Source organism: Eulemur rufifrons, chromosome 7 (genome assembly GCF_041146395.1).
Source record: "Eulemur rufifrons isolate Redbay chromosome 7, OSU_ERuf_1, whole genome shotgun sequence".
NCBI classification, from domain to species: Eukaryota; Metazoa; Chordata; class Mammalia; order Primates; family Lemuridae; genus Eulemur; species Eulemur rufifrons.
Window position 1 is genome coordinate 125,993,427 of NC_090989.1, and position 14,918 is coordinate 126,008,344.

Sequence of the window (14,918 nt, forward strand, 5' to 3'; positions counted from 1 at the left end):
TTATGTGACACAGCCCCAAATGACTCTGTTTTTCCTAATTGAGGGAAATAATAAAATCTCTTCTCTCTCCTCCTATCTATGTCCTCTATCCAGAGGTTCTGCTAATTTAAAACATTTGGTGGAAAAATAATACTAGGGCATTGTTCTTATAAAAAAAATTCCAATCGGTTTGAGTTCAATTCTAATATGCACAGAAGGATATGAGCTTACCCTGTGTGATGGTACAATGACAAAATGAGTTAATTACCATCTCATCCTAAGACAAATCTACTTGTCATAGGAACAGGAGCCATTATTTCACACAAAATAATGACCTAGATAAAAAAGTAATGACTGCAAGCTGTAGCAACCAGTGACACAGATTCATCTTGGCCTAACTGAATGGCAATTAACAAGTGTCACTATTACATGTATAGAAATAGGGCCCAGGCTATTCATTACATATTTACAATGAAAAAACACAAATGGTTTTCAGTATACTTCTTACTGGGAAGCACCTGTGGTCTTCTGCCTATATGATGACAGAAAAATTTACACACTTGTAAAATTCTGGCATCAGTTGGAATAGCCATGGACCCTGGAGAGGGCCATTCAAGGACCCCCTGCTTTTTGAACATAGAGGTGGGGTTTTCTCTAGAAATCACACCCAGCAACACAACAGAGGAGCAGAGGGAAGGGGGCCTAGTCCCATTGTTTTGTCCCTCCTCTCCTGGTTGTTCATGGCAGCTGCATCACCAACAGCCAGAAATGCTGGGTCCTTCCAAGTCCAGCCCTCATCCACTGATGGTAGGGGGTGATGGTGGGACAACTTCATCACACCTGGCTCCTCCAAGGCGGGATGACCATAAACCACCTTTCTGTTTAGAGGAACAGAGATGAGAGACTGTGGGACACACATCCGGAGACAAAATCCAGGTCAGAAATTTCAGTCCTGCCACTCTAGTCCATCTGGGTCCAGTAATTTTTATTTGAAGAACCAAGGCTATGGCAAGAGCAGGATGATATGGTGGGCTTTAAAGTATATCACTTTCAAAATGTTAAAAACAGAATTCTTATATAGTAAGCCTTTACTTAATGTTGTCTATAGGTTCTTGGAAACTGTAACTGTGAAACAACAAATAACTAAACCAATTTTTTTTTCCCCTCATCATTATACAGGGGCTCAGTGGCATATGCCTGTAGTTCCAGCTACTCGGGAGGCTGAGGCAGAAGGATCGCTTGAGCCCAGAAGTTAGAGGTTGCAGTGAGCTATGATGACGATACTGCACTATACCCAGGGCCACCGAGCAAGACCCTGTCTCAAAAAAACAAAACAAAACAAAAGTTATAATGAAACAACGTTGAATGAAACCACACTGAGGACCTGCCATACATCATTCCACTTATTAACCATGACGTTAAGTGAGGACTTACTATACAAATATAAAATGAGCATACATCAACTATTTATTTAACACATTGTCAAATAAATCATCAGATACTAAGGTGCACACACATTCATAATCAGTGGGGAAAAAAGAATGCCGGGATACAAGTAAAAAAGTTAAATAAAAACTAGCTAATGACCCTCAGGGCATAAAACCCTAAGTTTGAGGTTATCATCTGTTAGACAGATGTCCACGTCCACTTGGGTACTACAGAATACACAACAACTGAATAGCCCACAATCAGGCTGTGTTTCCCGAACACCCGAGATGGGCCCAATGCAATGAGTCAGTCATACAATGATCTAGTTTATTTGGGACAAAGGCACCAAATCATGTGTTTTTAAAAGAGCACATATAAGGGAAAGGACAGAGCCTCATCCCTTTGTTTTCTTACTTACCTCAAATATTCCAAGTATCTGAGTGTTAATTACAAAACCATTTCTAAAATTATTTTTTCCCCAGTATTCCTATCAGGGGGTAAATTCCACCTCTAGGATGTCCCTACCCAAACTAACTAGAGTATTTTATCTGTTGCAATCCAAAGAAGATGTCCCTATAGATATCTACACAGGTTATAAAAACACACGTGTTCTCAGGTTTATGCATGTGTAAACAAAAACTACTTTCTTCCCAATTCTTAAATAATGATCTGAATTCTACCAGAGTAGAAAGAGCCTCCATCATCCTAGGAGAATCACCAGACATTTTGACCTAAGAGATCATCTGACCCTAGTCTACGGCTCTTGGCTTCTACCATGCCTGAGAAGCTATTCCCAGGGCCTCGGGGGCCTGAACACTTAGTAAATGTTGCAGGGAGGCAAGAAGGATACAAATGTCCTTTAAAGGGACACTCTAATCATTTCCCTCTTCTGCAAAGTCCTCTTGGCGGCTTCCTATTGCTTTTACAACTCAGTCTGGCTCTCTCTGGCCCCTTCTCTCACCCCTCGCTCCCCTCTGACACTCCTTGGGTTCCATCTGCTCCCTCCTGCCTCAGGCCCTCACATATGCTGTTCCCTGCTGGGAGGGCTCCCCAACCTGCCCAGTGCAGGTGGAGCTGCACCCCCGAAGTCCTTCTGTACCTCAGCCCCAGCTGCTCCCTGCCTGGTTAAGCTCACCCTGCCCAGCACGGTCTGCCATCTCAAGGGAGGGGCCGTGCTATTTTGTTCTTATATCCCAGCACCTAGTATTATTCCTGGCCCAAGTTGACCGTTGATGACATTTATTAATGAATTCCCTGACTGCCTGACTGGACCTCAAACAAATCACAATCACCTGTACAGGGTGGGGAATTGCCAATTACGTTGGAAGACCGGATAACGGAGAACAAGAAAAACATCAAGCAATGAGCTCAGCTCCAGTTCGGGGCAAGGACATTCCCTCGGTAGTAAATGTCACATTGAAATTCAAGTGGACCCTACAATTAGGCAAGAAACCTCAGATGGCACGAAGAAAAGTTCAAAACCAGACACATTTCTGGGCAGATATGAATTCTCTGCAACTAGGCAATTTTCCCTGGAACAACTGCATGCCTGTGGCCGCAGGACTCTGGCATGCTCCCATGCTGGGAGAGGGAGGGGGCCCATGGCTATGAAGACCCATAGACAACGGAGGGCGGGATCTGAGGGCTCACCCCATCTAGAGGGTTCGAGAAGAGTCCTGGCAGTAGGCCTGCTGGCCTGTCAGCTGTTAACGTCATTCTAGTCCTAAATGACAGGATCCAGGGTCCCACCAGCCTGGGGGCGTGAGTGAAGCCACCTTGTTCCAGAATCAACTGTGGAGGGGCTGCTCCCCCGTGGGGCGGCCCAAAGGTTTAGGTCATGGTTCTTGCCACAGCCTCTCGTGTGCGGCTGATCTGCCCTAAGCCAGCTCCCCTGTCCATTCACTAAAGTCAACACCCTGCGACCCTGTCCAATTGTGTCCTGACTGCAGTGCTCACCTTCTTAATGAACTCTGGGATGATTTTTTGGTCCGTCAGGTGGTCTAAGGAGGAACAGCAATCTAATTCCAAGATGTAGCCTTCACTGTGAAGATCAGTTTTCTGAGATCTGAAGAGAAAGAAAAGCACACCCACACAAAGATTAAAATTTTGCACAATATATATTTTTAAAAAGAACCACTAGATGTTTAATGAAGCCCCAAATTCCTTCCTGACAGTAACTGCCAAAAAGGCACTGTTGAAAAATAATTTATGGTAAACTCAAGTAATATATATAGATCTATGTCATAGAAAGGCCTCCAAGACAGTGTCATATAAAATGTATTATTACAGAATGATAGGTTTAGTAAAATAGGGCTCATACCATAGTCAAACAACACACGCACACAGAAACTCCAGGGATCTCCATTTCCCATTGGTGTACACCCGCCAGGGCATAGAAAAAGAACTAGTAAAATGTGCACTAAACCAGTAACAGCAGTTACCTGTGGGAGATAGGGAGGGCCTGTGTGGGAACTGGCGGGGATGGGGGTGACAGTGGGGTGGGAGTAGTGGTGATCGAAAGTGACTTTAGCTATAATCTCTAATTTTTTTCATTTTTAAATGAAGAGAATACATTCATATATCACTTAGAAAATTAAAAATTAATTTTTTAAAGACTTTAAAAGGGTTCAACCCCTACAGAGGGCAACCTAGCAAAATCTATCAAAATGAAAGATGCATTAAAGAAAGACTACCAGGCAACTAGGCGTTAGAAATTCTGGGAAAACAGAGTGGCTATGAAGGGCTGTCTGAGGTAAAGGCCTGCAGTCTTGCAGTCAACGTGGAACTTCCCAGCATGCCCCGCCATCTCCACACGCAGATGGGGGGCTGCTTTCCGTGTTGCTGCCACGTAGACCTGCCTGTGGTATGACACAGAGCAAAGCCGTGCTCACTCTGGAGGACCAGCAGCAAGTGGTCACCAAAAGGAAATTCTACCACCTCACAGCCATTCCTTGGCAGGGCTCCTGTATGACACGAACCTGGGTCTAGGCAACTCCTGGAAGCCAGGTGGTTGGCAGAAATGGAAGGGGATTCCTTGGTCCAGCCAGGCGAAAGGCAACAAGAAGGGGAACTGCAGCTAAGGGCTGGCGGAACGTGCTCTCTCTTGCGGGAGGCTGGTGGTGGGGAGCGGAAATTAGTGACCAGGGCTCTGGGCTCTTTGTCCCGGGCTCACACCACAGACACAGTCACTCCGCACTAGCTGGGGAGTGAGCAGGGCCCTCCCGGCCCACTTTCTGGGCTGCTCTACCAAAGAGGGGCCCCTGCCAGCCCCTGTGACAGAAGGTCTGGCCAGAAAATCCTTCAAGTGGACACTGTCACACTGACCCCCTGAGACACATATATCTCACCGAACAGTTTCTAAGTGCATATTTGCTATAATATTTTGTAATGAATTTATAAGATTCTTATATAGCATTAAAAATAACTTATGCTACCATTAACCATCTGGGTATGATTTACATGAAAATTAAAAGTAAAAAAAAAAAAAGGATTTGGTTTTCCCCAGGTGTGCAGCTGTGATTTGGTAAGCAAACTTGAATAGCTTATTTTTATTTTTATTTCCCTCTCACATATCCTTTCAGGTGTAGGGTACTGAGGCGCATACATTTGAAATGTAAAAGAATAAACTGATTCCAAATTGGTAAGCCTGGAATAAACTAATTCCAAAAGAATAAACCGATTCTGAACCCTAGGCTTCTTGCCTTAAAACTTAGTTAGAGACTAGATTCATGTTCTCATCACCTCCCCCCCAAACAAAAGGCATATTAAGAGCAACTAAGGTAGAAGATTCCAGACTTTTGAAAGAGAAGACTTAGTCAAGACAACTGTCATGTGTATTACGTGAGGTCTCAAACAAACAAACAAAATTTCAGGGAGTTCTAAAATGTAAAAGCCCAGCTGCTCTGTCACATGGAGATTAACGTCAGACTGTATGAGGTTATTTATAAATACCCACTGAGATTTTAAATGATTAGATTGAAAAATTGTAGTCATTTAAAATAAGTCAACGCTGTATCTACTCAGTACAACATGATGACTGTAAGGGTGTGATGTGATGTGGTATGTCCATAAGCAACTCATAGCCCAGATCAATTCATAAGGAATAATTTTTAGTACAGGACCTAACAAGAACCATCTTTGGTTCTGCAACAAGAAGTTCTATAACAAGAAAGGAAGCTCTGGTTCATTTCATCAAATAATTAACTCAGTTACAACTGAACTGAAAGGAGTGCAAAAGATCAAGAAAAATAGGCATTACGAATTTTCTAGATGAACCATGAAAAATTACATCTCAGCCTACTGTTTCCAGGAAAAGCAAATTCAGTGCATATTGGGGGAATAGATGAGCCAGTAATACGCTTTCCCCTTGCCTTTAGGAATTAGCTCCACAATCTAGAATGAAAGTGTCAGGTCACAATCCTGTTCCCACATGGGGAGTTGAACCCAGGCCACCTGGGTAAAAACCGGGAGTCCTAACTGCCAGACCATAGCAGGTCAGCAGTCTGTCCTTTGTTCTTGGTGCACTCTTGTCGAAGAATGACAACACATACCCATGGCCAAACAAGGCAGAAGCAGAGTTTATTGAGCAAAAGCAAAATACCTTCGCCACAGATAGCAAACGGGTCCCTGTTGCTACAGAAGAACTGACTGTTAACTAAAGTTTTCACTTTATAGTCTGGGTTGGACACCACCCTCCCACCCCCGCAGGCATGGCTTAATGCATCACCTTGATGTTAGTTATATAATCTGAGTCTTACTATGCATGCGGATTTCCTGTGAGCCTCTCTGAAAGCAGTGGGGGAGGGGGGCAGCTGCAATGCAGATTTATGCTAATGACAAGATAATTGTCCCAAGGTTACTTTTGGTCATCTTCAGGACCCTAGTGTGCCTGCACTGCTTGGATTTCCAGGAATTTCTTCTTCCAGGAATCCCAGCTGCTTTTGGGTTATCTGCTGAGTTCTGATTAGCAGTGCATTCCTCCTCCCTCCTCATGTGGTGGTTATCTCAAGGGGGGTGCTTGTGCCTGTTCCTGGGGGAGCCGGAGGCCTCTCGCTGTCTACCTAACAAAAGGATTATAACACTGAAGAATGGCTAAGGGGAGAGGGGGTGGTAAGGATCCCTGAACCCTCCGAGGACGGCTGCCGAGCTTGGAGGTTGGCACTCTGTGAGGGTGCCGCTACAGCCTGACAGAGGCAAGAGCTGGGTGGAGGGCACAGTCACACAGAAACTCTCTCCCTGCCACTAATCCTATGAAAAACAGCATGGAATCCACTAGCAAAGCTTGCCTGCAGGGCAGCCAGAGGGAGTTTCTGGGCTGCTCAGCACTGGAGGTGGGGGACCATGGTTGCTGTGTGTTCATCACTGCAATGACCCCCACCTCCTGATGTTCACATCTTTGTACAATCTGGACCTGTGACTTGCTTCTACTCAACAGAATGTGGTAGTGGTGATGGGGATCACTCCTATGATTGCATTATGTTGTATTATGTTTTAAGACATATGAGCAGACTGGAACAAGAGACCCTGTTACTGGCGGTGAAGAAGGAAGCGGTCATGTTAGAGAGTCATATGGCAAGGAACTGTGAACAGCCCCTGGCAACAGCTGCAAGAAAAGGGGGATGGAAGTCCTACGACTGCCAATAACCTGAGGGAGCCAGGAAGCAGATCTTGCCTCGGTTGAGCCTCTGATGATACCACAGCCCCAGCCAGCACCTGGATTGCTGCCCGATGAGATCCAGAAGCAGAGAACCCAGATAAGCTACAGAAACTGAGAGATAATAAATGCATGTTGTTTTGAGCCACTAAGTTTGTCATAATTTATTACAGAGCATAGAACACTAATATTTTTTAAAAAAAAAAAAAGAAAACTAGTACAGTTCCCGAAAAGGAAGATGGCAGCTTCATGCTCACAACAAGCTACTCACTGTTGGCCAGGCGTAGGCCCAGGCCCACACGATCCAGTCAGACACCTGACAGCAGCCTCTGTTGGGTGAGGAGTTTTCTGTGTCCTTGAGAGCAGAGACCACCCTGGGAGACAAAAGTAGACTTCGAGAAGTGACCTCCAGGGGCCATGACTTGGACATCGAAGGGACTACAGGACAAGGGATAAATATTCTACAATCAAGTTTCTAAGGAGCAAACATCAGCCTGAAACTCTCAGCTGAGCAGGCACTTGCCACCCTCCTGTAGGGTTGGGGAAATACCAGTTATGGTTCCCAAAAGGCCATGTCATCAAATCATCCTGGAAAAGAACATGGGAAACCACCAAACTTCCTCAGATGGCTTCCACTTCTGGAAAGGACAGAGAGATCTGGGTTTAAACACTGAGAAAAAAGAAGGACACAGAATGCATTTCTGGAGATACAGTGTTAACTACCAGCGAAAACCTCCCAGCCTACCTTATCTAAAAATTAACACCAAACACTCTCCACTTAAATAAAGGCACTCTGAGAATAGCATGGCTAACAATGAAATATGCTTCCCCATCACTATTGCCAAGTTGGTACATTCCACTAGGTTTGTTAGTTAGAAGCCACAGGTTCTAGAGCTAACTAGAGGTGGGTCATTTACCAGCTCTGAGCCTTTGGGCAATCTACTTAAACTTTCTGTGCCTTAGTTTCTTTCACTATTAAATGGAAATATTATAACTAGCTATTTCTTAACATCATTGTAAGGATTAAACAGGAAAGAAATGTGTAAAGCCCTTAGCAGAAGGAGTGGCACAAGATCCAGGCTCAACAAATATCAACTGCTACTCATCTGTTATGATCATCTGTAACTGTGTTCTTTACTTTTCCTTCCTAGCACTTTTCACAGTTCATAACTATTCATTCAGTAAATATGGATCACACTACTACTCTGTGTCTGGCACTATTCTTTAGCATTAATTGATAGACGGAAGTGACAAAATATCTGCCCTCATGGAGCTAACAATCTAATACGAGAAAGACAATAAACAACAGACATGCATGAACACCTAACAGAGTATGTTCAACAGTGGGAAGTGTTAAAGGAAGAAGAATCAGAGCAGGGTAAGGAGAATGGGAAGGAGGCAGTTGCAGTTTTAATGAGGGCGGTCAGGACGGACTCATTGAGAAGGTGAAATTTGGTATTCCAAAGACTTATAGGAGATAAGGGGGTCAGCCATGCTAATACCCAGGACACAAGTTCTCCAGGCAGAGGGAACGGGCTCTGTAAGGCCCTAAGCTAGGGCCATGCACAGAAGCTCTGCAGCCGGAGCTCCAGGAAGAAGGACAAAGTGCAGGAGACAAAGTTAGATGCCTACGGAGGACTAGATAATGTAGACCTTCCAGGCCACAGTGAAGACAGAGGCTTTTACTCAGAATGACAGAAGTCCTTGCAGGGTGTTGAACAGAGAAGTGACATGATCTGATTTATTTTAATAGGATCCCTTTGGCTGTAGGGAGCAGCTAAGAGACCACCTCAGTGGTCCAAGTGGAAGATGATGGTGGCTCAAAGTGAGTTAGCAATCGTGTACTAGCAGTGTTGAGAAGTGTTGGATTCTGGCTATGTTTTCAAGGTAGAACCTTCAAGATTTCCACATGGACAGGTTGTGGGATGTGAAAGGAAGAAAGCAAACAAGGATGACTCCAAGGATCTTTGCCCTAGCAACTGGGAGAATGGATGGAGCTGCCTCAACTATGATAGGGAAGGCTTGGGTGGCACAGGCTGGGTGGGAAGACTGATAATTCAGTTCCAGATATGTTGGATTTGACAGATCCAGAAGACATCCAAGTGGAGATGTATGGTGGGCAGTTGAATGTATATTCAAGTGCAGGCTTCAGGAAAGGCATCTAGAGATGTAAATTTGGGGGTCATCAGCTTCCAGGTGGTATTTAAAGCACAAGACTGGACGAGATCTCCATTAATATAGAGAAGGGGTCAAAGGCTGAATTTTGGGACCTTCTACCATGAAGTGGTTGGGGTGAAAAGAGAAGAAAGCAGTAAAGGAGACAAAGAAGGAGTAAGCAAGGAAGAGGAAGAAAACCAAGAGCACATGTCGTCCTAGCAATTGCTTCAGTTAACTAATTTATAGTCTTCTCTATAGTTTACGTATCCTGTTGAAATTCCAAGAGGGAAACTAGATTTCATCCACCCTATGGAAACAGGAGTGAATAAATCTGTTTACCTTTAATATATGATTATCCTATTAAATTGGAAGATTATCAAATTAATATGTTGGTTTGAGTGCAGAATAGCTTGGCTCCTTGAAAAAAAAAAAATCATTATCCTACTTTAGAGTCACTTCTTAGAAACAACCTGGGGGAAAATTAACTAAACAGAGCTCTGGCCCATCTCGCATCTTGGGGCCCCCGCTTATACATAGCACTGGAGAGCTGAGGGAGATCTACTTGCAAGCGTTCCAAAGGGATTTTCTGAAAGGAAGCAGGAATAAAAGGATATTACTGAGCACAGATGTGATTCCCTGAAAATCAAGAATGAATAAGACAAAATGAACTCAAATTCTTAGAGTGTAGCAACATAGTATTAACAAGGCACATAAACATAGTGGTTCTGATTGCTGCAGACAGTGGAGAAGCAGCTACGACATCAGAGCTTGGTTAAGTTTCTGAAAGTCACCATGACATGACAACTGAATACACTGTGGCACCCTGGACTGGATCCTGGAACTGAAAAAGGACATTAATAGAAAAACTGCTAAAATACAAATAAAATCTGTAGTTTAATTAATAGTAAAATACTGATGTCAATTTCTTAGTTTGACAAATGTACTATGGTAATGTAAGATATTAATGGTGGAAGGAAACTTGAAGAGTGTATGTAATACCTTTGCAACTTTTCTGTTAAATCTAAAATTATTGGTCCTTTTGTTACAACTGAGGGGTCCGTTCTACAGACAGGGACGTTTGTTGTATCTTGTTCTTGCTCTGTAAACCTATCTTGTCCTTCCTCAATAAACTTCGTTTCAAGCTTGCAAAAAAAAAAAAAATTAATAATAAAATAATTCCTAGGCCAGGTACATTTTATCTGCCACTCTCCTAGAGATTTGCCTTGGGAAATAACCGAGCAAATCCATGGAAAAGGGAAAACACAGAAAGAATGATTTGTAGAGATCAGCAATTTAGCCTCCTATATTCTAAAAGGAAAACAAACCTTCAAGAAAAAAGACCAGAGATAAATGAAATATAAGGATGCGGTCTATGCTTCTCTTGGTCAGAAAAACTCAAAAGTACTTCCAACTCCTTGTTTTCCTCACTCCTTTCTATTTTTTATTGTGGTAAAATATACGTCACATAATATTTGCCATTTTAATCATTTTTAAGGGTACAATTTGGTGCCATTAAGTATATTCACAATGTTGTGCAACCATCATCACTACCCATCTCCAGAACTTTTTTGTCATCCAAAACAGTCCTCATTTCTTTAACAGCTTTTAACTAAAACTTGGGCCAAAACTGAATGTGAACAAGTTCAATAAATAAATAAATAAATATTTGTCAAACACACACACAAAAGTAAATTTAGACACTGAGCATTTGTACACAAACCTTTCCTAACTGCAAGGCAGGAGAGCAAAGAGCCCTTGTGCCCCGTGCTAAAGAAATTCAAATGTCAACACAACTGGCCAGAGATGTCAGAGTTGTTTAAAAACCTAATAAAAGACCACCTATTCTGTGTCACATTGACCTCATTACTCATACACAAACATCCACTGTAATAAAAACTGTGCACAACACGCAGAGACATACCTGGAGATCCTCACTTGTCACGACTGTTACGTCTGCCAAGGCTTGTGTGGTCACTGCCCTGGCAGCGGAGAGCCAGAGGGTCAAACAAGGTTGCAAACTCAAGGCCCACAGGTAATGAGTAAACGATTTTTTTTAACCAAAATACATGATCTAGACACTTTGTTCTCATATAAATTACATAGGAATGTCCACCAAGAAATATGCACTCTCCTATTTTTCTTCAAACACCCAGGGCTGTCAGACTCCCTCTCACATTCTCATTTCTGAAAGCGCTGTGGTTGCAGAGAAACTCGTGTCCACCATGAGCAAAGTCACAGTCCAAAAGTGATGATATATGGCAAGTGCCACGTCTCTCCGGTGTTGGGGGACAACGGGATCAGTGGAAACCACGGCAAACCGGGCAGTTTATATCCTAACTGTTACTAGGAATTACAGGCCAGGGTTGCCAAATCTTATAATTTTTTTAAAGAAGCCACGAAATTGTGTTTTTATATAGGTCATAACTGTCAAATTTTGGCTCCAAACAATGTTTTTTAATTTTATATAGGCCAAAAGCTTTGGGCTTGTTTGGCCTCTCAGCCACTAGTCTGTGGTTATATACACAAAGTTCCTATGTGAGTCACAGAAGGCTGAATGCCAGGGTGCAGATAAGAGTGAACAGATTATCTAACTTTATCATAGGCAAAATAGCGAACCCCCAAACCATTGCAATGACTCGGCAGATTCTTCCCCTCAGAGCTCCTCCCTGCCCAGGAAGACCAAGGCCAACACGGTTACACCGTCCTCACTCGCTCTGGTGGCTGGGACATAATACTTTTCTAAGCCATTAAAAGGACATTTTTGCAACAAATACTGTTAACACTTAAGAGTGCTTTAAATATTGGTAATTACCACAGGCAAAAGGGTTAATCCTTAAATTAATTCTGACAAAGTGCCAACTAGTTAGTTGAATACTTATTTTGGTCTCACGGAAGACTTGAAATGAGGCTACTAAAAAACAAATGCCTGTCAGGAAACTATTATAAACTGTACTTTTAAGTAATGTAAGCATGTGACTAAAACTATCATACACATTACTTTTAAATAATAAACATGTAATAGATCTTATTTCAGCTCATAAATCTCTTAGATCTCCTCAAAGACCGTGAGTTTAAACAATGTCTTCTTTTTCCCAGGATATCAGGCATAGTTTAAACTTCAGTTATGAAAAGGAGAGAGAATGTGTAGTTTATCAATAGGGTTATTTTTGCTTCATTTAGAAATAATCAAAAGGAATCGTGACAAATACAAGCTTAGATTACTAGGCACTTCTCCAACCAGGGGGAAAAAAGTACTAAATGTCAGTTGACAGAAACAAATTCTCTATCCCTGGGAAACAGGAAGGAATTTTAAGAGTCCCCCCCTCCAAAAGAACACGAGGTTCAAAGAGAATAATCAGAATGGCTCTTTTTTTAAAGTAGTAGGGAGAGCAATGAGCAAGAGATCTGAAAAAGATCTGTCAATGAAAGAAAAAGAAGGCTCTTCCTAGTTAACTCATGTGTAACTAATGACAATAAAAAGTCTATTAATATTTATTCACTCATCTGTCCATCGCCTGCTTGACTACAGACCACATATAGCAAATTGAAGGCAATGAGTTAGATGCTGCCCTCTGGAAACCGAAAGTCTACGAGAGGTGAGGAAGCATATGCAAACAAGAGCCATGAGACTTCAGTCATTTCCAGTGTCAGGGATCAGGGGGAATTTTTAAAAGCAAGAAGCATGTGAGCTGAGTCTTTGAGGCTCGGTGGAAATTAGTCATGAGATAATGGACAAAAGGACATTGTAGGCACTGAGAACAAAAATTAGTAAAGATCTCAACTGAAAAAAAAGCATGAGTTGTGTGATGGAAATAATAAATAGGTCAGTTGGGCAAAGGGTACATGAAGGTGACGGTGCCTGTGACTCCGCTGGGTCAGCAGTCACAGCCTAAGGGACGTATGGAAGAGCTCACTGTCAGAGTGGATCTGCGACCGAGGGCTCTGCCGTGACCAAGCAGAACAGTGGGAAACAAGGCTAGAAAACAAGGATGGGACTCGCCTTAATTCTGACATTAAAGGGAGTCATGGACGGTCTTTAAGAAAGAAGATAACTACGATACAGATTTGGGAAGATTGAGCAGGTGGCACTGTGTATGACGTAGGAAGAGGCGAAGAATATTTCAGGAGAGTAGAAATGAGAGCTGAGCTAAGATTCTTGTGTTGGAAGTGGATGGATGGGAAGGAGAGAGATTTTAGGTATTTCTTGTCCCTGTAAGTGGTGGTGGTTGGGAGGAGGGGAACGAACCGCTGCTTCCCAGAGATGCTCTCAGAACAACAGGGGAAAGATTTCCCATAATTTTTATGACCCCTCTTTGCAAAATGAGCCAAATCTACAAAAATAAAATGCGGCTGCTGGAGTTAAAAGTTTCCCCTAATAATAAAGCTTAACAAATATTATAGTTGGGGGGAAAAGTCAAATAAACAAATCCTAGTGGATCTCTAAACAAAATACCTAACTGCAGAGTACATCAGGGGAGTTCTGAAGCAGGAAGCAGAAAGGAGGAGAAGAATTAACCCACAGATGGGACACAGCCCTTTCTTCTGATTTTCCCTTCCTCTTTCACCAGAGACACTCACTTCTGTTGGAAAAGGTTTGGTATCTCCGAGAACGTTCTGAAAATGTGCGGGGCAGGGGATGTGCAAGTGATGCTCTCACCACACACCGTCTCAGGGAGCTGGGCACGGCCAAGTGGGTGCACGTCACCAGGGCACCTGACTATCCAATCCTGCTACTTATTCTAGAGAAATCTTGCCACGTCCTGTCTCGCAGCTTACAGGCAGGGCTGGCTCCCTGGTAGATAAACAATTAGCAGCTATGCATTACGAGGAGTCCACCCTTAACCTTAAAAGGCCAAGAGGGAAACAAACAGACAAACTGTACCTCAGTGTTCCCTGTATAATGTAGCTATGAAAGAATTTCAATCCCCAGTAAGCTGGGCTATAGAAAAAAGGAAGGCAGCCACAAGGAATGGAATTTGGGGGAGGCTCCCATTTTCCCTGGAATCCCGCAAGGCTACTCCTTTACCTTGAAAGACATAGAAAGAACTAGTATTAGTAGTAATGCACAATTAATATATTTTTATCACAAAGGGAACACTGAATAAAAGCAGCTCTGCCTGACATTTACTGGTTCAGAAAAGTTACAGATCTGCAAACAAAGATAACAATAATAGCTATACATGAATGGTCTTCACAAGACTCTCTCATGCACCATGTCCTGTTGAGTGACAGAAAGTCTCTTCTCTACCCGCATTTAATTCCTATGTTCCAAATTAAGGTTTGCTTATTGTTTCCTTCTTTTCTAGGTCATCCTACCTACATCTTCTAACTGAGTTAGGGGATGGAAACGTTCTATATCTGCACTGTCCAATAAAGTAGCCACTACCCACATTTTGCTACTAACACGTGAAATGTGGCCAGTGCAACTAAGAAATGTGTTTTTAATCTTATTTAATTTTAATTTAAATGGCTACACGTGGCTAATGGCTATGTTAAAGGAAAGCACAGTTTAACTCTGTGCTTTCTCAAACTTTAATGTGCGCACAAATCATCAGGAATCTTCTTAGGATACAGATTCTGATCGGCAGGTCTGGGCAGAGCGGGCGAGTCTGCATGTCCAGGGAGCTCTCCAGTGATGGCCGTGCTGCTGATCTGTGGGTCACACTCTGAGCAGCAAGACTCTGACTGCTTCAGGAACCAC

General features: G+C 42.9%; 1 protein-coding gene across 2 annotated transcripts in view; it reads right to left on the bottom strand.

The window, feature by feature from the left end:
* RFTN1 (raftlin, lipid raft linker 1) overlaps positions 1-14,918 on the bottom strand; it is a 193,741-nt gene that overhangs the window by 90,890 nt on the left and 87,933 nt on the right. For both annotated transcript variants that reach the window (XM_069473278.1, XM_069473279.1), the window contains exon 4: positions 3,364-3,472. In XM_069473278.1, the coding sequence (XP_069329379.1) occupies positions 3,364-3,472 (109 nt within the window). The remainder of the gene's footprint in view (positions 1-3,363; positions 3,473-14,918) is intronic.